This window comes from Anopheles stephensi, chromosome 3 (assembly GCF_013141755.1).
Source record: "Anopheles stephensi strain Indian chromosome 3, UCI_ANSTEP_V1.0, whole genome shotgun sequence".
Classification (NCBI taxonomy): Eukaryota; Metazoa; Arthropoda; class Insecta; order Diptera; family Culicidae; genus Anopheles; species Anopheles stephensi.
This window is the reverse complement of record NC_050203.1, coordinates 46506518-46531737: the sequence shown is the minus strand read 5'-3', so window position 1 is coordinate 46531737 and position 25220 is coordinate 46506518. Positions and strand designations below refer to the sequence as shown.

Sequence of the window (25220 nt, the reverse complement as noted above, 5' to 3'; positions counted from 1 at the left end):
TCCATTTTTTCATAATTTTATTACATAACCTATATAATTTCGGACATTATCTATCTTTTTAGTGTATTTCATATAGCTTTTGTGTGTGTGTTTGTGTGTATGTGTCTGTGTTTCACCCTCCCTGCTGTTTCTGTTTCCTAATGTCCAGCTTACTTTGCCCGTTTTATCCACAATGTTTCTAACATGTTATATGTGCCATTTTTTGCACGGTACGGTACATTGCATTTAGTGCGGGTTTTCCTCTTTTGTTCTTCCTTCCTGCAGCAGACTGTTTGCCATAACACTGTTTGTCTTAATACATAACGTCCTCTCTCTCTCCCTTTCTCTTTCGGCTACACTCTGTCAGCGAAGCCGATCCCTGCGAGTTATCAATAGTTAATCTAAACCGTACCTCTGTCCCCACTCACTTGTCACAGTGCAATATGCCCCGCGGTCACCAGCGGTTTGCCATCCACTGTTCTGCGATGGATGCGGAAGCGCAGAAACAGTTTCAACAAAGGGGTGCCCGCACAACAATTCCCCTGATGCACCACGGTGCTCGGAGGAACCCTCTGCGCGGTAGGTATAATATCTCTGTTTTTCCATTTCACCAACACTTGACCACAATGAGTTCTGTTTACCCGGAATGCTTAAGATTACAAAATTCTAAACACAAACTACACAACGAAAAAACAGAATGCATGTTTAGTACGGTTTAGCTCGATATGGGAACGGCCGCAAACCTACCCCAATGGAGTGGTGAACGTAACGTGCGGTGGTGTTTTTGAATGACGATGGGCATGAAATGAATGGAACCTGTGGGGTGTGCGATAACTGGTTGGTTGGTTGGTTCTGTTGGAATGCAGGATTGGCTATGAAAAACTGTACATTATTACATTCGCACCGTGCAGCCGAATCGCGGGCGGTGGTGCGTCTGTGCCTGTGTGATTTGATGCGGTTGATATCAACGTAACATACATTAACAACTAGTCGAGACTTCGGTTTGCCGGCGGCGTTTGTTTTGAGTATTTTGTGGCTTAAAGATTTGCTCCGTCTGCAATTTTCTTCCGTGTTTCTTTGTACAAAATTCTACATTTCTCGCTATTGGTTGCATTGTGGTTTGTTGTGTTTGTTTGTTGGTTTGTTGGATTTCTATTGTTAGTTTTTGCAGTCTAGGTTTCACTTGGTTTGCTGGTTTTACCACTGGGTAGAAAGAAACTTACTTACAAGAGCAAGAGTGGCTTGGTTTATTTCTTTTAATATCTCAAGGCGTTGCATTGGAAAACAGATGTGATAACTCTCGCTCGATCTCTTTCGCTCTCTCTCTCTAGCTCCTTCTTCTTCTAGCCTCAAACGATAGTAAATGGAATGTGCATGTGTGCGGATAATAAAATCATACATACTGAAAGGGGTGTTCCTGTGTGGAATTGAGTTCGTTTTAAATACTATCGCTCCTAGTTCGCTATTGATTGCCCGTTCCTGACAATTGTGCCGTTGGTTCCTCTTGGTTGGTTTTGATGGCCGTATTTTAAGTAGCAATAACATAGGGACTATTCATTTTCATTTGGTGCAAACATATTCGAGAACTGATTGCTTTCGATTGAAAAACTAACGATTTAAACGAGGGCGAAATACAATGCAGTGGGGCAGTGAGCGATTACGGTTTGAGAAGGGTGTAAATGGGGCTGGCTGCCCTGAGTAAACGTACAATTAAATGCAAGTACCTTTCGTAATGATTATGATTAAAATAGGTACCCAAAACAGTGTACTCGGCTTGTCCTAAAAACTAGATCGTTGTGATCAATGGGTTGGCAAGAAGGAAAAAAAACGAGGCATAAACACGATCCTCACCTTACGCTTGGTGCGTTTCAGGACGTAGAGGAAGTTGGAAGGAAAAGAAGTTACAATTTCAGACCAAGGTTCTCTACGTTAACGATAATGCATGGGTGATGATGATACGCTGAGGATGAGGGCAATGAATGTTCCTCCTGTTTCCATTCCCCGATACATGATGATATGGTAAATGCTCAAACTAATATGCTCGTATAATAGCCGCTAAAGATATACATATTATATACGTGTCCGTGTATGCGTGTATGTATGAATGTACGTAAAATAAAGCGAAAACGAATCGTCCCATATACCACGTTCACGTACGTTCTCTAGTGGACCATCATCATGCGTCCCCACGTTGCGCTTGTGATGTTTGCTTAAATGTGTTTTAATGCGTGTGTATGTGTGGATATTAATTCTACGGCAAAATGGGTGCCACTAGACGCAACAACACTATTAATGTACGCGCACATATCACATCAAAATACTACCCTAACTCAACCCCTCTAAAAATCCGTGAGCTGCGTGCGTGCGTTGAGGGTGCCGAACAGAAGAAAGAAAACATGAAAGACACACAAATCCCACAAAAGCACAAGTACACAAGTGGTTGAGTATTGAATGTAGAACAACAAAAAAAAACTGCAAATAAAAGGAGCGATTGTACACTGAGCGGCTGATCGCAGAAGCAACGATCGGCAAAGCTGCTGCAGCGTGGCAACGTCTGTAATTAACTACGATGGCTAGTCCTTGCGTCGTGAAAGTAACGTTTCCTATAGGTGTATCTGCTTAAATAGAGGACTCAACAAGGTTGTGTGTGTGTGTGTGTGGGGGGCGAGCAGCTCCTTGTCGAGGCGGTTTTGTTTCGCTTGTTCCTATATAACCCTCGTATCATATGACTCGCCTCCCGCTTACGATTTTACAACTGTGATAGGTTTACTTTTGCGCGATGCTTTCATCTACGGCTACATCTAGCGGATATAGTAGTGTTTGTTTCTGCTTTCCTTTACACCCCTCTACAAGTGTCTTACCACACTTCACATTCACACTCATTCAGTCATCTTCGAGCAGTCGGGCCGGGCTGATAATGTGCCATTCATGCCTCCCATTCGATCAAATCGATCGTTCGAGCCTCAAATCGATCGTTTCATACATTCACTCGCATCAAACTCACCTAATTCGGTTGTTCCGATCTACTCTGCTGTTGTTACCTACCGAGTATGCGTGTATGTTAAGTTTAAAAGTCAAATCATTAGCCAAGTCTCTTTGAATTAACGTTCATTATATATCAACCACTCTGTGCCTCACCGCCCCGATGAGCGGTTTTTCGTGACGTAGTATATGAATATAGTCCTCGTTACTCGTTCTCGATTAGGTTTTCTTTTCTTTTCGCGATTTTGCTAAGCGAACCGCAGTTCGGCGATAAGTACCACCGTGTACGACTTGGGGGGTCTGATAGCCGTTCGTCGTGCGAAATATATATTCGTATGTGTTTGATGGTGTCTCTTTGTGTGTGTGTATGCTTGAGTGTGTTTTCTTTTTAGAATGTAATGGTATAGTAGAATAGTTTCGAGTAGTTGCGCTCGGTCCACCTTGTCCACCATCTGAACCGTGTGTATTCGTCTTTGCCCACCGTATGATATACGTCCATGCCATTTCTAGTGATACGCTAATAATATCAGTCTGACCGTTTGATGTTTCATTTTGATCTGCTAGCAATGTAGCAAGCTTACGCTAATAGCATCCTTTTCTTTATCTTTTAGCCGTGTCTGAGAATATGTGCTAGGTCCGCTTTACAACTGAGTGGTTGCGGTGGAAGGTCCACCCAAACCGGACCGTTCCACCGTACGCGAGCTAAGCCAGAAATGGCACCAAAGCTAACACCACCTGAGGTTATACTGTCAAACGGAAGAAGCCTTACAAAATTATTGCCAACGGCATGGTACGGCATAAAAATAAGCCTCAAACTATGAGCATGGTTTTGGTAAGTCGACTGCCAGTACACAGTAACTGGCATGCAAAGTTGAGTAAATATCGCGCTTTGTCCAGCTTTTGTAAGATATGAAGGAAAGTGTACCGATCGGTCCACACCAGCTAGTTAGGAAAAGGAACGCGAAAGCAGCATTGTAACCCCCGAACGGATTAAAATTTCGTCAATTGATGAAGGGGGTTTTGTGTTCTATTTGTCATCTAAAACTTACACCGATCCCTTTCCCCTGCTCTTCTCCACATTCACCTTTCACGTACCGTACCTACTAAATGGCAGTAATGATTGTGTGATGCTAGTGTGTGAATGTGTGTGGGCCTTCCATCCCACCGGGAAGTGGTTCCTCGGTTGCGCTAGTTTAAAAGTTAGCTTTATATAAGGTTAATTTTAGTTGTGAAATTGGTTTGCTTTGAAAAATGCTCTCTATGCTTAATTGCTCGCTTGCGAAGCTGGATTCGGCTTCGTCACGCATCCCTATATCGGGTCGTCTCGAACAATCGACACATTATTGCTAGTGGGTCGAACGCTTCGGACGAACGCTTAGATATTAAATGTTTGGTTGGAAATTTTTGCTAGCTTTCGTCTTGCTTGCTTATCCGGATGTATCTCGATACATTCTTGCTTGGTTTTCCTATTGATTTTCCTAGTAGAGTAGCTGAGTATAGTCAAATTTTGAAAATCTTTCTAAATCTTATCAAGTTACAATTTTGCCCCGGAAGGAGGATATACACATTCCGTGCGCTTATGATGCTGGGTCATTATCGATTGAAGAATGGCGATTTTGGGGGATGGCAAACCGAAATCAATAGACGGCTGGGTAAAAGGATGATGATGCTTGTACTGTGCCACCCTACTGTTTGTGAACCGTTCATTGGTTGATTGCTAGTTACGCGTCAATGTATGATAAAATATGGCGATGGAACAATAAAACACCGGCCGACCATGTGATCGGCCCCGGCAGCTGATTGGCTGATCGGCGCCAGAGATGCAGACAGACAGCCAGACGACAGATGGACAGTGTCAGGCGCATATTGATAAGAAGATGGCTTGTTTTGGGGTCTCTTTAGGTCGCGTAATGATCAAACGAACCTAGATACTCCAGCGCAGCACGATAGCAAAACTGATACTGATCCTGTGGGAGAGACAGACAGGGTGGGAACGTGACAGTTGTCATGTAATTGCGCTCGCAAAGAAAATTGTGCCAGCGAGCTGGCTGGCGGGATGGGGCAGACGTAATGGATAACTTCAAATGATTTTCCAGTTAACTTACCTCGGTTTGCACCATTGCTGGCCGCTGGGAGCGCAGTATTCGCACCGTCTGGAACACGTCCAGCACGCCCTCGTACTGCATCCGCTCGAGCACGATGCTGAGCGTGATAAAGACGCCGGTACGGCCCACGCCCGCACTGCAATGCACCGTAATCGGTCCGTCCTGGCCGAACTGTTCCTTCGTTTTGTGCACCTGGCCGATGAAGTCGATGAAGCCCTCGCCCGACTTTGGCACGCCCTGTTCCGGCCAGTCGATGAACTGGAACTGGCGCACCGTACGCGAGGACCCGTCGCGAGCATCCGTAACCTTGAATTCTCTCAGTTTGTACTGCGGCATGTTGTACTCGGCGATCGGGTCCACCACGTAGCACTGGTAGCGCACCGAACGCTCGTGAGGCCAGTATTGGAAGCATTTTTCCTGCAGGAATGAAGCAACAAGATTTTCGATTAGCAAAACTACTTGGTTGTGTTGTTCATGAGTTTTAGACATATGTGAGACTAGAGTAAGAAAATTCTATCGGGAGTTTAAAAAAGGGGGAAGCAAAGAAAATCATCGAACTTACTCGTCCCATTTCTTTCAACTTTGTTAGCATGACCACTATTGTTGAGTTGTGTTCCCAGAGCATTCGCCAGAAGTCTTCTGCCGTCTCCTGCAGAGGTCCTTGGGCGGCAATGTAAGCGTTACGATATCGGTAGCTGTGGAAAAGGCAGTGCAGAAGAACACAATGCTATAGTACCACTCTCATTGTGCACCCATTGCGCAGAGCATCACCGGTCCGATCACTTACCCATCGACCAGGCTGGCATTAATGTAGTCACTTCCTTCGACCCCGCGAATCGGTGTCAAACAGACACGGGACGATTCGTACGGTAGAATGTGAACTAGACGGTTTTTGTGCTTGTTGCAGGGAAGATTAGCCGTGACGAACCGTGTCGAATCGGCCTTGACGTTTGACAGCTTCTTGAATTCCATCTCCATGCCGGTAATGCTTTCGCCGGCGTCCGTTTGCATCAGCTTCTGGATGTGATTGTGTAAGCTGCGAGCCGGTACCTCCGTATTGCCACAGATGACGGCCTCCAGCAGCGCATCGTGGATGAAGATGTACTGATCCTCCGTCTGTACCATGTAGTTGCGCTGCGCTCGCAGACACGTCACGTGCCCATAGATGTCGATCGTCTTTTCGTACTTCATGCGCTCCAGCATGGAATCGATCACGATGTAGCAACCGGTGCGGCCCACGCCAGCCGAACAGTGCACAATGATCGGTCCCGACTCGGAAGGAGTGAGCGACTTGGTGCGGCGCAAGAACTGTAAGAATGGTGCCGGATGGTCGGGCACACCGTGATCCGGCCAGGCCGTGAACTGCAGCTGCTTGATCTCGCGCCGTTCGTTGCTACCGTTGCGGTAGATCTGGAACGTTCGGATGGAGTACGTTGCCAGTTCCTGAGTTTCCGTGATTGTCACCGTCATGGCACCGTACACCTCGGTGCCTCGGGCCGGCCAGTACATATCGCACTTGATGCGCGATCGCTCCTCCAGCCGCGTCATCATGACGATCGTCGATGATTTCAGCTCCCAGCACATGCGCCAAAAGTCGCCGAACGTTTCCTGCAGCGGACCTTGTGTGGCCACGTAGGCATTATGCTTCCGATAGCCATCACAGTAGTTCGCGTTGATGTAATCGGACCCCGGCACCCCTTCGATCGGAGGCAAGATCACGCGCGAATGATCGTACGAAGTGACGTTTGCGTAGCGGTTTTTCGGTTTGTTCACCTCCATGTTCGAGTGGTCCCAGGTAAACTGTTGTCCCGGTTCGATGCTTTCATATTCCTGCGAGAACTTAAGATTATCGTTCGCCTTCAGCCGCTCGACATGATTGGTCAGTTCGGAAATGGGTATCGGTGGGTGGCTAATCATGCCGGGTGTTTGGAAGTTGATACGGCGCATATCCACCGGGTCTGTCGGTGCGGGTCCGGCGCCCAAATCGGCTGCCATCAGTGGTCGCGTGACGGCTGCCTGGTCCGGGGCCTTGCACGGCTGTCGGCGACGGCGCACGAAGTACACCACCAGGAAGCAGGCGGACAGAACTAAAGCGGCAATGATCGGTCCAACAACCCATAGCATGCCGGGTTCCTCATTTTTACCGCGAATTAAAATTTCCGGATCCTGAGGAACGTTTGGATTGGGTCGATGTGGTGGTTCGCCCGTCGGTGCTTCTTTCATGTCCAGCGCGAGGAACTCCGAAAAGGGGCTCGAAGTGTACAGATGCTTCTGCGGCGTATCGACCACGGCACGAACGAAAATTCGGTAGCGTTTTCCTCGTTCAAGCTTCTTGTTTGTGAAATTGTGATTCGTTTCACCCGACCCCAGATGGAAGGTGTAGGGAATGTTTCGCTGCAGGAACATGGCCGCAATGTAGGGTGCGTTGAGTCGGTCTAGCTTTGGACGGGATGGAAGCAGCTCCTCGGTCAGGAACTGATCCGGTATCTTGTGCAAGTTGGCCTTATCCTCCGGCACCACGATCAGGTAGTAGTGCGAAATGGGACCATATTCTTCGGAGGCTTGTGGTAAGATCACCTGTATCTCTTCACCGTTCACGACGCCGTAGAAGTCTGGCTGCACCATCGGTTGCGGAGCTGCCATCTGGGTTGTTACCGTGATTTTAGCCGGCGGCTTGTAGGTGTAATCGGTCGGGATTGCACTGACGTTTACGAAGTACGTGGTGAAGGGTGACAGCTCGCTGATGGTGTGCGACTTGACATGACTTTTGAGCACAATTTCCTTCCTCGGTAACACCTGCTTCTGCGATATGCCTTGCGAATCGACGAACTCTTTCACAGCATCGAACGATATTTTGTAGTTAATCGGATTGAGCCGAATCGGTGGAGCCCAGCTCAGTGTCATCGAGTGCGTGCTAACATCGTGTGCCCGCAAGTTCAACGGAACGTCTTCGGGTTTCACCTTTACCGTCGCCTTCTCACTCAGCTTTCCGAGCCCCGTTTTGTACATGGCGGCAATAGCCACTGCGTACTGGGCGAACTTTTCCAGATTGATCAGATCGGCCGACTCGGTAACGCCGACCACCTTCGTCTGCCACTCGTCTAAATCCTCAACGGCGGTCATGGTGTAGAAAATTTTGTATCCCACCAATTTGCCTCTCGATGGAACCGGTTCCCACCAAACTTCTACCGTCTGCTCCGAGGTTGCAACGGCCTGCACCGAGAACGGAGCACGCCCCATATCACGTTCCGTCGCAATGACGAGCTTTTCGCTGAACGGCCCCGCTCCTTGCTTGGTGTAGGCTCGGACACGCACTATGTACTCGGTGCTCTCGTCCAGGTTCGTAAACACCGCCTTCCGGACGGTGGTATTCCGTTCCGTACCAAGGCCATGGTCAATCTTCTTGTGAAACTGAACGTCGTAACGGGTGATTTGTCCGTTGCGATGCTCTCGGGTCGGTGGATCCCAGGTAATGCAAACTACATCGGGTGTCTGGAACCGGACGGCAATGTTAGTCGGTGGACCAGTCGGGGAGCCTTCCGGAGTTTGCAGATGTTTGACCGCTTCCTGACCGATGCCGATGTGATTCATTCCCGCGACACGAAACTCGTACTCTACCCCTCGCTCCAGATCGTTGATGCGCTTCACGTTCAGTTGCGTTCCCTGGAGGATTTCTTCGTTGAGCGCTTGCTCGCGTACACCCCAACGAACGCGATATCCTCGCAGCTCACCGTAGGTTTGCCGCGGGCGTTCCCACTCCAGCTCGATCGAAACAGTTGGATCACGCTCGAGGATCTTCAGGGTAACGGTTGGTCGGATCGGGACACCGCCCGGTGTTTTAACGGATATCGGGGCACTGCGATCCCCGTCTCCCTTACGCGTGAGTGCCGCCACCTGAACCGAGTACTTAGTGTCCGGTTGAAGTCCGGTGACGTTATACTCCAACCCATCCACTACGTCAAACTTCATAGGTTCGTTCAAGAGTCCCTTGCCCTAAATAGCGCCATGAAGATAAATGTTGCGTTTATAGCGTTAGATTCGAAGGGATAAGACAAAAACTGGAGCGCAAACGCTTACCTCGTCCTTCATTTCCTGCACATGTATGTGATAGCCGCGGATGATACCGTTTCGATTTTTCTCCTTCGGGGGCTTCCAGGTCACATAAATAGTGGTCGAATTGACCGGACTAGCTTTAACGTCCTGCGGATCGCCAGGTACTGTTTGTTTCGGAACGGCAGTGCAGACCATCGTTCGTCATCACAGACAGTGATGAGGAATGAAAAGGGTTGGTAGAAAAGAGTATTTTAGTAAAAAGAATACCGGAACGTTTCATTTACAAAAAAAGTACAATAAAACGGAAGGATTAAACTGAAAACAAAAACGCATCTACGATAAGGTATTTGAGCAATAATCGGTAAAACCTAAGAGTGTAAAGGATGGAATAAACTGGATTAAACAAAGTAGTGTTGAGTAGGTGGGAAAAGATTGAGAAGACATCTTGACCCCTAGTAAGCCCAGATTTTCCCAGACAGATTGTTGAACAGGTACCGCTGTAGTTTGCTAAGCATAGTTTGTTACGAGTAGAACACAGTGGAAATAATAAAGCCTTAAAATGTGCGAGACGATACGGTTGCGATTTCCTCCAAATACTACTTCACTTAGAGCTATCTCCTTTTTCCTTCTCCTCCTTGCCGAAAGAATTCCTTCAATTAAAGTGCTTTCCAGCTAAAGGTAAATATTCAAAAGGGTTGTGCCAGTAAAATATAACACAGCCAAGGGACGGAAACTCCTACTCGCACTGAAAACCTCTTTTCCGCGAACAGCAAGCTTGCGTCCCTTGTAAATAATTCTGCTTTTCATTAGTAGAAGAATTCGTTTTGTAGAAATGTTCGCAAAATTGCGACGCTATCGTTCGGTACAACGGGCAGCAAATTTCCAACGTTGTACCATCTCTTCTGCTGACCGTTTTAAATTTGGCGATCGACGCGACAGAATCGACAGTGCTGGGTACGCCACGTTGAGAAGCAGCCCTACAACAGCATTGTGGTTTTGTGGGAGCTAAACAAACTTCCCAATTCTTCCGGATATTGCTCCTAATGCCGGAGACCAGTTTTGCATACATGCCCACCCAGCATACCCACAACGCGGGCTTCCAACTTCGATCAACATGTTGTTTTTGTTACAACGGTTGATGATGGCGTTACGAAGTACGAAGAAACAGCTTCCAGAGTTTGATGCAACTTTATCTTGCACAGACAAACAAAAAAAAAAACACACCTCGAGAAACGAAAAGAAGTGTGCAAAGTTTTGTATCTCTTTGGCAAACAAAAATGTCGGAACCGAGCGTCCCCCGGCCGGGCGCTTGGGTTAAATCTTAATTCAATCCCGTGAGAGACTAACTCAGACATTTTAGGTTGAGTGAAGCAGCGCCCGGCCGGGAGTTGCCGGGGGGAAGAAGTTTTCACCTTCGGTAAGTGAGCGAATGATGAAAGTTTGAATGGCAAAAGCAACGACAAACTGCTGGCAATCGACCATTGGCGAAGGTTAGTTTGCAACTAGTTACGGTGAAAAGCGAAAAGAATGTGCACTGTGCGATCGTGAGAAACCGTCGTCATCGTCTTCGTCGTCGTTCGGGAATGGAGAGCTTTGTACAGCGAAAGCCGAGTTGATCGAGCCGGCGACACACACACAATGGGTACAGGAAATTGTGGCGGTCGGTCGGTTGGCTCACACAGATTCCAGTCCTGCCATTGCCATGGCCCATTTCCCTTCCACGGGGAAACACAACAGAGGAAATAGAAAAGGGAAAATTGACTCGACTCGAAGCGTCGTAACGAGTTTAGAATGAACTGAATAATGATGTTGCTTTGGGGACCGGCCATCTTTCAAGCGCTTCGGGATCGGACCACGACCTGGACGGGACACAGCAGCGTGTGACAGCAGCAGCAGCAGCAGCTCGCAGGAGGACACCGTGTACACAGTACAACAGCCAAGCCAGCCCCCGCCCGTTTCCGATGAAAGGCAAAAAGGACAGTTTTCATGACAATGACAAAGAAAAAGCACTGCCGTATCCTGTCGTTAGTGAATAGAAAGATGACACAGCATTCGACGACCAACATGCACGCTGTGAACGCAGAAACGCAAGTGCAACTGGTGCCTGGTGCCCAGTAGCGCAAAGTGCGGAAAAGTTGAGAAAGCGAGTTCTGATGTGAGTTTAAATGTGGGGATTTAATGTAACTTTTTTTCGGAACACGTTTACGATTCTTAATGTGTCAAAATCAAATGGGATGTAATGGACGGGAGCGGAGACGAGCATGACACTGCCGGGCGCCGCCGGAAAGCAGTGAAACTTGTCATTTGCGCTTATTATAATTGACATGATGTCGAAGTTTTGTAGTTTTTTTTTATTGCCGTAATCAGTATCGTTTGAAAGGGGTTTTACACAATGTAAAGAGAGTTTCCCCACATTTTCGTGAAATACTTTTAATTAGGCTGTCGGATTTATGTAATATTGACCGGACTGTCGCACTCAATCCTATGCTTTAATCTCAAACTTAAGATTTCTATGTGCTTGAAACGTAAGGCTTGGTTCATTTGGAAATTGGATCATTTTGTTTAATTTTAAAACTATTGACAGTGTGTTATTAAGATTTCGATATGAATCCACGCGGGATATTCGACAAACATCAGGAGAAACGAAAAGTTGTCTGAATCATCTATCAGCACCTACACAAGAGCTGGTAAAGAGCTGGACTGTTGCAAGAGTGATTCAAAAGTATAAGGAAGCTCAGACACTGTCCGTCAGGTACAAACTAAGCACCGGAGTGGAACCGTGAATCGTCTACGTGAAAGAGTCATACTGAAAATCAAGTCTAATATCCTAACCTGTCGAACTATGATTTGAGCAAAAGAGCTTAACACTTTCAGGTCCACTCTACGACGAATCCGACTCCGAGAAGGATTTAAGTGTTTCCGAGCAAGGGGACATATCAATTGACACCTTAAACAACAAACAATAGCCTGAAACTAGTCTGCACGCTGTACAGATTCTGTACGATCAGATGCTGACCAAATCGCATGGCTGCATTTTAACGAGCGATGAAGCTAATATAAAAACTGACTTTAAACATATACCGGGTGTAAAATTTTATAAGGCTACTGATCGCGGCTATGTCTCCAAACGATTCATATTTAGCCTCATTTAAAAATTGTCAAAAAAATGATCTGCCAAAGAATTTTGTTTGCTGCTGAGAAGGATCTCACGATGGTCCAGAAAAATGTTTTGGCCAGATCTAGCCAGCTGCCATTATAGCAAAGACGTGCTATAACTGTTTAAAATTTATATCAAAACTCTTTAATTCACCAAATTATCCCCAATTGAGTCCAACTGAGAGAAAATGAGCAATCATGAGTCTAAGTGTCCCATTTCTAAATGAACCGATTGGAACTTACGTCTCAAGCATTTATCGACACTTCTTGTCTCGTAAATAGTAACTGAAGTTAATCTAGTTAAGAGTACTGTATCGATTGCCTTACACCGAATTCCAATATACCACGATAAACCTGTAACGGGCAAAGCAAAATGCTGAACCTTTGCTGATTAAATGACAGCCCAAATGTCTCGCTTTCGGCAAGGACCGAATTGCTAACACTAAAGGCTACGCCGGACCGAATATAAATAGATACCTTTATCGCATATGTACGGATACAAATTAGCTATTATTGAGCTATAGAGGAAGGCAGGCACGATTCTTTCGGCAGCTCCAATAAAAATCCTGCCACCATTAAAATCTCCATCGTGCTCCGCGTTCGTTCTCATCTCATCGGACCGACCCGCCGGTACTGCTCCGTGGTCAAGCAGCAAATGTTAAGACGAGGGAAAGTTAGACAGTTTGCAGTAGAAAAAGAAGCAAAATCTTCCATGGGCTGTCCTTCCCGCGATAAGACGATAATGGTAGCTCATGACCAAGCAGTCGGTGCTGCTAGTGCTGCTGTTGCTGCTGCTGGTGTTAGTAGTAGTGGCGAGTGTTTTGTTACTGCAAATGGGTTTTCCTCCACATTGCATCGGTCGGAGGAGTAGTGAGCACTATTCTTGGGCTTTAACCACGACACGAAACTACGAAATCGAAGGAGAAGATTTCGATAAGATTCCATTTCCCGCCAGTGGGGTAAGGCGAAAACCTATTCTTTCTGCTCGTTCGAGCAAACATCGATCGAACGGCACATTTAACTTCAAACTAAGCTGGTTCCACCGCATCCACATCCGCGGCTAACGGGGGGCCGACAAAGCGAGCCGCAAGAGGAACGTTCTGTCGTTGACGTTGCAGATTTTTTCCCTTTCCCTTCGACGACAGTGGAACGACTACAAAAACCCATTTAGCGAATAGCTCTCGCCAGAATTCCCACGGCAAATATGGAATTACTGCGGTTTTCGGTTATTGGATGGTTCGTCCCGTGGTTCGTGGTTCGCCTTCCAGGAGCTACGGTTGTGGCGTCCTACGGTGTGCGGAACGAGAAGCATATTAAAACGAATGGGGTAGAGCGCACAGGATCAAGCGCAAAAAGAAAACGCCAGCGCTATCGTGACTAAATGTGACTCACGTTGCATTTAATGCGCTTCGTTTCTCACGACGGCTTAGCTCGTGTTTCGATTTCGAAATGCAACTCGTTTCTCGATAGATCGGTCGGAACGGTTGCTTGCCGGTGGCTTGTTGATCCATTTCAACACAGCTTACCCGATCGATGCAAGATGCGGGATGGAAATTGTTCTTCCCGATGGCAAATTTAATGTGCTCGACAACTCTCCGCAGACGTGGTTGCACACGCAAATTTATCCTGATCCGAAATGTTGCTTTTTTTTTCTTTCTATCAGCAAAATACGCGTTCAACAAGTTAAACTCTTTGCTTTTGTGGCGGTGGAGTAATGCGTTGGGCTTCACTTTATCGGATAGTTTGCACAAACAAAAAAAAACGGTGTGTAAAGCACATCCCTGACACATTGATCGATTGTGCTTATCAGACTCGTGTTTAACAGATCATTAGGAGCTTAAAACACATGTTCCATTTTCACCTTTAACACGACCATATCATTAAGCAAAAGTTGTAAAGGACTGGAGCTGGTGCTGTTGCTGCTGTTGCTGCCGCCGGGACACGACCATTCGCGACACCGACTTTTGCACCGTCGTCCCAGCACATTGTCCAGAAATGTTCGTCCTGATCCTTCTCTTGCACTATCACGATGGCTTGCAGGCACGGTGGTAGAAATTCACCCGCAGTGTGAAGCAAAGAGACGAAAGATAGCAATCTAGCAGAATGGTTTTATGCTACAACATCTTCCGGAAGCTGTGTGTGTTGCAGCGGGCACAAGCAGCATTTGGTGGAGTAGACGCGAGTGAAGACAACAACAAAAAAAAACCCCTCGCACACACCCCCAGGAGAATGAGAAGTCGCCGGGTTGGGAAACGGTGGTGCTAGCTAGTATCAGTGTTCGTTGTCGGTAGTGAATATGTTGTTAACGTGCACGATAATATGTGAAACGATCGGTTAGTTCAAAGGTTTGCACCAGCCACTAGGCTAAGCGGATGGACTTGACAAAATTCGCCCTTCCTAGTGGGAGAGGGGAAGCGGAAAGGGAGCGAGCCGGGGCGAAGAACGCACCATAGCGGAAGAACACGATCGTAGTTGCAACAGCACATTCTGCTGAACTTTCCGCTGCCGTAGCACAATTTTGGGTGATTTTTGTCTCCTGGGCAGAATTTAAAGTTTAATTCTGTTTTTCGCTTTCGCGTTCATACGTTTGCTGCTTCTTTTCTCGTTGGGTTTGGTGTTTTTCTTCGCCACAAGGACTTTCCTTCGGCTTTCGTAGCCAGCATACGGGGTTTCAGGTGTTCTTTTTTTTTGCCGGACAGCACCAGAATTTGAGAATGTTGTGAGTCTCACGGGATAAATCGTAAAACGTGTGGTTGTTACATTCAAACAAGTTACATTCAAATTCTTTTAATGTTTAAAATATTTTACTTAAAACGGACAGGAAGAATCGTTACAGCTGTAAAATTCTTTTGGGGCAGTTTTAGGTTTCGTAACCTGTAAGAACTTGTTTTTCAAAATACTTTCCCGCTCCTGTATACAAAAAAAAAACAATGTAAAGAACTACACAAAAATTTCAAAAAACAATCCCTGTAAAGATAGCGTGAGAGAGAAAAAAAAGAGAGAGAGATAGAGAGAGAGAGAGAGAGAGAGAGAGAGAGATTCCCACGGCAGCTTGCATTAAGGACAAAAAGCAAAACGTTTTTTTTTCGAGAAGAAAGGAATTCAGATTTTATGTACAAAAAGGGTAAAACAATCCTTCGGCTTGCTGGTCAAAAAGGGGGAGAGAGGGTTATTTGTAAATTAAAATCACAGCACAAAAACAAAAACGCTGTCCCCAATTAATGATTCCGCGCCCTGTAAAGCATGTAACACCGAAATATTCTAATTCTACCGATAAAAAAAACCGCACAAAATGCAAAGATGTTCGGGAGGAGGGAGAAATAAAATGGACTAAAACTATTTATCAGCATGTAATCCGATAACGTACATTGGTCCTCTTGAACCGTCGAACATAAAACGTCGATGAAAAGGAAAAAAAAATCGTTTCCGAATATTTGCAGCAGTGTCGGTGTCACCGTGTTTGATTGATCTTGGAGATTAAGTGTCAATTACTTGTGTGCAAAACAAAAAAATGTCGCCGGAAAGTGGTGGGTGCGGTGGGTCGGTATGATAACATAAACCGTCTTCAAACGAAGGATACTTGTTAGTGAAGGAAAAATTGTTATTATTCAATGTAACGTGGTACTGTTGTCTTTGGCGCACGGCAGACGAACGCTGAGTTACGCCCATCGTGAAACAAACCTGAACTGCCTACGGTGCCTGAGTAAACAAAAATTGGAAGAAAAAGTATTTTTCCCCCTTTTACTGTTTGGTTTAACGAGCAATAATAAGAAAAAAGAACAAATATTTTATCATCCTACGCGTCAGCATTGCCACTTCGTCAAGACTAGGCTCAAAACTTCAAAAATATACTAGACAGCATTATGCAGTATCGCTAATGAAACACTGTTTTCGGAAACTAATGAACAAATTGACCAAAGAAACACCGACGGATGTACGCTTAATCGTGCTGTAATACACCTACGTTCGATAGCAGATACGATTTGCAATAAATCTCCTAAACACTGGTTCCCGGTGCTAGTGAATCACAGTTTTAATCTGTAAACGAAAGGTTAAGACACGTAGCCAAGCAATCGACAGTCGTACCGTTCCACCACCAGCACTGGCCACTTCAAACGGAAAGTGCAAACATGAGGCTGCTGCAAATACGCACGCACACGAACATGAGCAAGCGAGCGCCTGACATTTGCAGCAGCAAGTAATCAATGGCACACAGCACAGCACGGACGGCGCTTAATGAAGCAACACTGTGTGTTTGCTAAAATTGAAAGGATGTAAGACGAGCCTAAACTTTACTCAACAACGTATCTTACGTTGCTCGAATTTAGCTGCCAAGTGTAACGGAATAATCAACACTTCTTCCCGGAGCTTCCTGGAGCTTTCCAGAGTGTATGTGTGTGCGTCTGTGTCGGCATCCATGTGCTTCAGCTATTGGTTTAGCCCGGGCGGACCGGACCACATTTCCTTTTTGCCTGCCAGCGCACCGGACATGTGCATGCAAGTCCCAGATCACGACGCAAGGGTTGCGTTAAAAGATTAAAATAGCTAGAATGTGAACAATTCAAATTAAATGAAACCATCCGCCTCAAAGGACACCACATCCGCATACGTGTGTGTGTGTGTGTCGGGCGGTTCGGAAGGGACGAAACGAGAGGACACAGCTGGTGTGCTGCGTTGAGGTTGCCGAGCATGGAATGAATTTAAACAGCGTTCAAAAGGGCGTTCGACAGAACTGCCCGTTACGGAACCCGAACGCTTCCCACTTGGGAGAGTGCAAGGATGCGAGAAACAAGAGCCGACACTGCACTGACGCTATAGTTTGCTGAGGCCATTATCGGTTCGAAGTTAGTAACTGATAGTCACCGACGTCAGGCATCGCCATTCGATTGCCGTTCGGAAATTATGTATTTCTTGCCGCACAAATCGCACGGCCCCGTTTCCTTCCGGGACACGGTAGTGCTGTAAGATCGACACCGTACACTTCTTTTCCGGCCACCAGCAGTCCGGAGACTGCTTCGTTCGGAGGGGCGTACTGGTACATCGGATCGGGGTATTATAATATCACCGCAATAAAATCCAACCCAAGATCACGTTCCGGTTGGGTTTCCGGAACCAGCCGGTCGATTCATAATCGACCAACGGAAATGTGCTGCTGGGGAATTGATCGGCACGATGCGTCTCGGAAGATATTGTGCAACCGTCTGTCACGGGAATGCACACGTACGGGCACGCACGAAAACTGCCTGCGACATGGTTAGTTGTAAGTAATTATATGATTTTATTATCAGTTTAACACATTGCACCGTACACACGGATGATGCACTCTCCGTGGGAAGAAGTCGTCTCTGGCTTTACGCATAACAAAGGGCGGCCGTAACAAAAGAGAACATGTGATACACACACACACGTCGTGAAGCCTTCTAAACTAACGAACCAATTCTCGGTTCTCCGGGGCCGGAGCTAATGAAGCTATTTAGATGCCTGTTACCGCTTTTCATCTCACACTCTGGCGTTGAGAGATTGTAAACAGAAGAACAGGAATGTGTTTCCTCTTGTGCTGGTGAAGTTTAAAACAACAACGGCATCGCCATCGTCAACAACCGGCGCCATTGACCACGCATGCACCGAAAGCTATCCCAAGGGAGGCCGTCGTAAATCCGCAACCATCCCGTTCGGGGTGGTTCGATATCGGGATGGGGAAGCGCCGAGGGTAATTAAAAAAAGAGCAAACTTATGTTTGATTTATTGTTGCTTATGTGCCATTTGCATATTTGAAGTGTTTAAGTAATTGATTAGAGATGCAAATGCATACCGCGGCACACATCCATCCATCCCCACACGCAATGATTTAATCGATTCGGTAGCAATTCCACAGCGGTGGGATAATTAAATTCACTCCACGCAAGATGAGCGCATCGCATGCGAAAGGGCTTTAATGAGTTGGAAGCATTAGCGGCGGGGAGCTTTAAGAGTAATTACATTAGAATTTTACATTGATTGCTGCGCGAGCCTGCATTGGGAGGTGGGGATGGATGCATGATAGTTGCAAAACATTCTTTGCCCAACTCTCAGTTGCTCATTTCTTCGCAAGTTGGTGAAAACTTTGCACGCGGAACAATGGTCGATCAGATTACATGTAACGCTTTCCGTAGGCAGGCACTTCTACCATGTAGCGCGACTCACTCCAAGGATATTTTCATAGAAATCAACTTCTTCGTGTGGACCTGCTTGCTGCAAGCCTTGCACTGCAACCTAGCGCCGGCACCGGTACCGGTGTTCGTAAGATGAGACACGAGGACGCAATCTTTGTGTGTTGTATAAGGCGTGACCTGATTTTCATAGTAAACAATCATCTAACCTCTCGGGGGCTAGGATTCGCGTCGGACGGTGCGCAGGAAGCAGCACCAGCTTCCATCTCTAATATGGTAAAATGGGGAAAACTGCACAAGATGAGGAGTTAGGGAGGAGTTGATTATGCGGAGCGCGGAGGAACCGGATTTAGTTTAACGCTTTTCTCCGCAATCGCGCTTCATTGCGGATAATCTTTTGTGCTTTAGTTCGACTTCTTGGACCACCACCACTACCACGACGACCGGTGCGGCTGGTAGCTTCCTCCAAGACACAAGGCCTCATTATTGAAAGCGTTTCTTTTTCTGGCTGCAGCAACCTACTTGCAAGAATGCAAAACGAAGCTAGCGACCCTACTTCTGTGTACGGTCTTTGTCCGCTAAATCTGCAGCAGATGTACATTGGGCAATCTGACGTCGTCGTCGTCGTCGTCGTGCGTGGGGAAGTGTGTTAGGCACCGGTACGCCTATGAGACTTTTGGCATTTCAGTAGATACGCTTACAACCAAGTGTTCGTCGCCGGTGGTTTGGTAGCATCCAGTATCAGCAAGCACTGCGACGGGCTGGCAGAAGTAGGCGAAAGTTAGTCCTTTGCATTTTTTGTAATAGGTTGCAGTCGTTGCAGTAGTGTGGAACGAAAAGCGGTGTAAAAATGCAAACAGCAAGTACTGCGAACGGATCTGCTTTGTATCAACTCTATGAATGAGTATTCAGTTCGCGTTCACATGCGTCGAACAATAAAAAACAAGGAGTTTTGATGATGGTTTTCAGCGCCCATCAGCTTATCCATCTAGAGGCAGCCCCCCATGGGTGAAAACAAGCGTTTTATTAGCGATAAACAAATGGATTGATTTAGCGTGCTAGTCGGCCAGCTTCTCTTTAAATTGAGCTCCAATTTTCCACGAGAGGCAAGATAATGTTATCAAACAACGTTAAATGAAAGACTTGAAGCTGGTGGACAAAAACAAAAATAGCAAAACCAACGGAATAAATAATGAACGTGGCACGTGTGTAACGTCGTACGGAGTTGAAAAACAAAAATCGAGTAGAAAGGTGTGTTGCTGCATACGGTTTGTTTTTGATTTCTGGGTTTTCCCGGTCTTTTTTTTCCTTTTCAACGAACATCGGTACGAACGAAACGCGTAAAAGAGGCCAAAAGTGAAAATCACATAAATTTAGGCGTCACCAACCAGATGGTACTCACTCTTAACTACTGCTTTTGTTACGATTTGGCCCGTCGTTTAAATTGATATCGTGATTTATGGTGGGTACACGTAAATATCCCCACACCAGTCAGTCGCGCCCAATCCGCCCCAGTCCGTTTGCCCGGTGCAGTTGCATTCGACGCCGGGTAACACCCGTGAGCCAACCGCGACCACCGTTAGCCGGACGATGCCCAGCGGGTCAGTTTTTGAGTATAATTTATTTTTTACAGTTGTTGCAGAATATTTGCGATGGCCCAAACAAGGATATGAATATGAAGCCAAAAAACGGACGATTGCCGTTGGTGGACCGTACAAGCGCGCGTGCATAATTTTGTTGTCAGTATTTTTATTTTATTAATTTTTTTCGGCGTTGGTTTTTACACACGTGTGGTTGCGCCATTACCCAGGGTTGTTGTAATACGCAACACACCAACCAAGGAGCCGATCGTAATTTAATCGATGACAAAAGCCAACCACAACAGTTGGCAAGCGGTTTTTTTTTTATAGGACACCAAGCACAGTGCAGTGCAGCAGATTTAAATTGAGTTACGTGATTTTTATTCAAATATCCAACCGCACCCCAGGAGCCGAAAGCCCGGGATGCATTTATCAGTAGATTTACCAAATTTTGCATAATCGATTCCGCGGTGATCCGTTTGCCAGCCACCACCAAGGTACGCGATCAAGATGCAAACATTAAAGTGCATCAACGGTACGGTTGGTGAGTGCATTCGTAGTCGCCGGACGACACAAGGCAGGAGAGACAACATTTGCGTGTTGTAAGTGTTTTTTTTTGGTGTTGTTTTATCAACAAAATGAAACACATTTTGCAGGACATAAACATGTCCGACAGATAGAGATGGCCGTGATTGGTAGGAGACCAGTTTTGGGTGACACACGAATGAACGATCGATCGATCGATCGGATCGGATCGGGTCGGTTGGTGTTTTCCGGGTTGTCCCCAAACGGTGGTCGTCGTACACGGCAGGCGCAGTGCAACGGGCAACGGACACAGTGGTTTGGAATGGGAGGGGGAGGAAGGGATGGTTTGCCATCATCCGAACGGGAGGCAACGGATGAAAAATGTAATTATCGGCCAAGTATTTGTTTTGTTATCGGCGCAGCAGTGAGCGACGGGTGTTTGTTAGTTTTCAATCAGGTGTATCAACGGTGTAAGCGAATGTTCGTTTGTTCATACGTTCGTTCGTTGGCAACGTTGGCAGTTCCCGGTTTATCGGCGCGCGTTCAATGAAATGAAAATGAAAAGTAAAGAAAGCAGAGACAGACAGAGGAGAAAACCTGCAGGTTAATGCTGTTTTAAGCTCGCGCAAGTAACAGGAAACAGGGGGGTTGAAAAAACGTTGTGCAAATTCATATTCAGAAAACACAGAAATAAGTGTGTATTGTTGTGCGCGTGTGTGCATTTTGATAAAATGTTTGGAACAATATTTAACAACATGGCAGTCCACAGTGCAAAGGTCCGGCCGGTAAGCAGGCCAGCATCGAAGAGGCGCAATATATGTATATAGATATGTGAACCATATTATTTCTGTAAACAAATATAATGTATTCGAAAAATTGGCTGCCGAGGCTATCAAACCCAATAGGATGGGTGGTAATGCCTGTAACAATAATGTGCAGATATTACAGATTTATGGCAAATCTCCATAAATATGGGGTCACTTTTGATGCAACCCCCCCTCCGGATGATTGTTCAGTGCATCCCTCTAGAGGCACTATACATCCATTCTATTGAGTTTCATAGCCTCTTTGGCGCAAGTACAAGGTGTTTTTGTCAACTAAAAGCAATGTTGCAACTAGGGGAGAACATATCAAAAATAGGCTATGAACTTAAGGATTTAAATAAGTAATAAATTTAGAAGAAAATATACATCCAAACGCTTTAAAATTGTTTTGCACACCTTCTTTGGTCCTTTAATTTAAATGAATGCACTCGTGTAGCCCTTTCCAACTAGGAACTACAATTATGTGGGTCCAATGATTTTCTTGAATCGGAACACTTATCTGCACTGAATGAGTTCAATTTGCGGGGAAACTGGTCTTATCCCCATGCCAAGAATTAAACCTTAGCATACGAAAAGTTTTGCCATCGAGACTTTCATTGTGTTTATTTGCAGGATGTGTTGAAGTATGTAGTAGTAAAATGTGTGAAGGGTAGTTTATATTGGGAAATTTTGTAAAAAAAAAACTTTAAACGAAACAGTTGAACAAAAAAAAGCGTATAAAACACGAAGTTGCATGTCATTCGGAGACTAATTTGTACACCGGTTAAAGTTAAATTGATGTAAAATTACAAACTGCCGCTCATGAGTAACGCATTATTGCGCATTCGCAAAAAATTGTTTAGCTTAAATTTTCTCTCCTCCATCGTTTGTCACGAGATGAGACAGCAAAAAACCATGGGCCACATTCCAACCACGCTCGGTAAATAAGCAGAGCGCTAAAACTTGGATAGAAACCTGATAGTCATTGTTCTGGTCCGTCACTGCTATCATCAGAAGACGGAGACGATCCTCGTGAATCTCTGAACATATCAAAGGCAGAAAAAGAACGAGAAGCAACGCTCAATAAAGCATTTTGTTTTATTCTCGATTTAAAAAATCCGATCTTTCAGGACAAAGTTTTCCATTAGCTCTTGTTTGTGCTCGCACAGGTTGTCCAATGCTGGTGGCTGGGACGGGTTACGGGTAACGTTTTAATTTAACCGCCGATCGACTATTGCAGTGGAGGCACTAGATTTTAATTACAGTTTGTGTGCTTCCTATCACTGTTTCTATGATCATGCTTCGTTTTTTTGCTTCCTTTCGCCGCTTTGTTGATATAGATTCTGGTCAAACGCGATACAATGTTTTTTTCTTTCATTGCTTTCGACGACTAGAGCCGGACAGTTTGCGATTGAATGTTTTGTTTTTGTGGAGAATATTTATGGTCGATAGATTTTATCGATGTAATAGTGACTTACCTTAGCGCATTGTAATAAAAGGTATATAGTTTAACGCCATTTTTATATCATGATCGTTTCAGTATTAAATTCATTGTCTGGAGAGTTATGATATTATTATTTAGGATACGATAGTAAATCTTGGCCACAAATAATATCTTAATGCACTGTTAATATATTGCATACTAAAAATGTAATCAAACCGACGATAAGATTTAAATCAACACGTTTACTATTTTTCCCATCTGCCCAAAGCTTTTAAAGTAGTTTAAGTAGAACGGTAAATGTCTTCATAAAAGACATGGATCATCCAATATGATGACTTCCAACAAGATCACTCAGCACGGGTAAAGTTCTCCTGCTTAAAGCCTTGCGCTTACGAATCGTAAAGTAGCGTCCTGCCTCGGCCACGGGTAGAATTAAGAGATAAGCAAACGAAAATCTGCTCGAATTTGATGTGGCATCGAGCGGAAATACCGATGCATTCATATCAATCCGTTAAAGGATAACAGTAATCGCACACACGGGAACGGTGAGCTGACCGACCGGCTGCTGGTCAATAGCTTTCAAGTGTATAAAGTGCTCAACTACTGATGCCCAATTTATTATCGTGCTTATAGCATCCCCACCAGCTCGCTGAGGCGCTGGCAGCAGCAGCAGCAGCAGATGATGATGCTGGGCGGGCAGGGTCACAAACTCTCAACTTCATTAACTAAATGGGTATGATTCCATCTTCCGTAATCCACTTAATTTATACGGACGGCGAATGTAGCCCCGGATCAGGTACAGACACCTCAGCTAGTTTCTTCCGGTAATTTTGAGCGACCGTAGGCCACCCACCACTAAGAGCTGACCAAAGTTGTACGCAATCGCACTCCAATATCAACATCATTGCCGCCTCGATAGGCCTGTTTGGCCGGATTTGTGGCGTTGTAGATTTTGGGGATTTTAGAATAAACGGTTACAGCCAGGTGTACGTACGGGACGATAAATATCTTCTTCTCGTCCTCTCGGCCTCCGCACGCAACGGCTTGCGGGCGGATGATGGGATGTGGTAGGCAATAAAGTGTCCCGGTGCCCCGAGATGCGAGATTAAGGCGCAAAGGAGAGCTTCGGTGTGTGCTCCTGCTGACCGATGTGTGCTCGTCGAGATAATATCTTTCACCGGAGCGCTACATCGGATTGGCGGCAACAAAATGAACGACGTGAGTGCGTTGAGTGTGTATTAATCACTTTTGATTAATTACGTTTTATGGCTTTTGGGTTTCGGTGTTTTTGTGTGTCCCCGGGCCGGCAGATGTGTGTGCGGTGATAGTTTCTAAGGGCATCCTGTTTGTTGTGGCCACCTTCAAGCTGAGTTAGCCTCCCCGTGTCACTAAGGTCGCTCGGTCCGTCTTCATATCGTACGCTGGACGCAATGTAATAGACACTGACACATGTCTTGATCACTGCTGAGGCTTGATCCGTAGCATAGTGGGCTTTATCGCTTCAAATAAGTCAAACAATGCTGAGTGTATTTCATAAATTATCTTAAACATTCAAGAGAAGCCAAAATCCCCAATATTATGTCAAAAACTGTACCACAGCAGTATAATTTCTTTTAACTTTCTCTGTAATAATAAATTGTACAACAAAATGCCAGTAACAAAGCGTATCAGTTGAAGGAAAACAAAACTTCTGAATAAAATTTCAAATGTCGCTTGAAGCATGACGGTTGGAAAAACTAACTTCACCGAATGGTCGTACGCTGACTGTAGTTCCAAAAATTCAAAACAATTCTTCGACAACCATAAGAAAAATACCGTCTGTGGGGTCAGGGAGGTGGAGAAAATACGCGTCGAGGATCAAAGGTAAACAAAACCAAAACGATTGCAAAAACAAAACCAAGTCTTCAACTGAAACGAAAATGAACGAATGAACGGTTCTACGGAACGGAAAATCTTGTGCACGAAAAAAAGTACAAATGCACGGCAAAATTCAAATAGCTAGAAATGAGTGGTAAGAGGAACGCACTAGAACAAATTAAACTAAGAGGTGTGTAGACATTCACGTACACAGCACATTATTATGGTGATAAGTCAGTCTATCGGTTAGAAAAGAAAAAAAAAATCTAGAAAATGCATAGCACACGAAAGGTGAAGAAAAAGGTTCAAAAACAGACAACCATTATGAGCGTGTGTGTTCGAATTTGGTCAGCAATCCAAAAACAGTCGATCGTAGCTTTTTAACACATAACAAAACTTAACGCTGTAAGAAATGGAGGAGTTGGGGAAAGAAGAGTGGTTTGCCCGCTTAGAAAACACCTATCCCTTCAAGTACTTTTCCCCAGTTTTATGAAAAACGGACTCTTGCTTAGAAACGACGACGATCGAGCTTCAAGAAACATCTCTTGGAGCCGTTAGTGTTAATTTGCCGGAACATTATACGTAAT

The 25220-nt window shown here is 45.5% G+C and overlaps 1 protein-coding gene across 10 annotated transcripts in view; it reads right to left on the bottom strand.

Annotated features, from left to right (window-relative positions):
- The window catches only part of LOC118511175 (tyrosine-protein phosphatase Lar), a 242242-nt gene continuing 217022 nt past the window's right edge, over positions 1 to 25220 (bottom strand). For all 10 annotated transcript variants that reach the window (XM_036053921.1, XM_036053928.1, XM_036053924.1 and 7 more), the window contains 5 exons: positions 9144 to 9283; positions 5854 to 9059; positions 5629 to 5761; positions 5067 to 5483; positions 1 to 4928 (listed from right to left, as the gene is read on the bottom strand). In XM_036053921.1, coding sequence (XP_035909814.1) covers positions 4860 to 4928; positions 5067 to 5483; positions 5629 to 5761; positions 5854 to 9059; positions 9144 to 9283 — 3965 coding nt within the window. In that variant the 3' untranslated portion in view covers positions 1 to 4859. The remainder of the gene's footprint in view (positions 4929 to 5066; positions 5484 to 5628; positions 5762 to 5853; positions 9060 to 9143; positions 9284 to 25220) is intronic.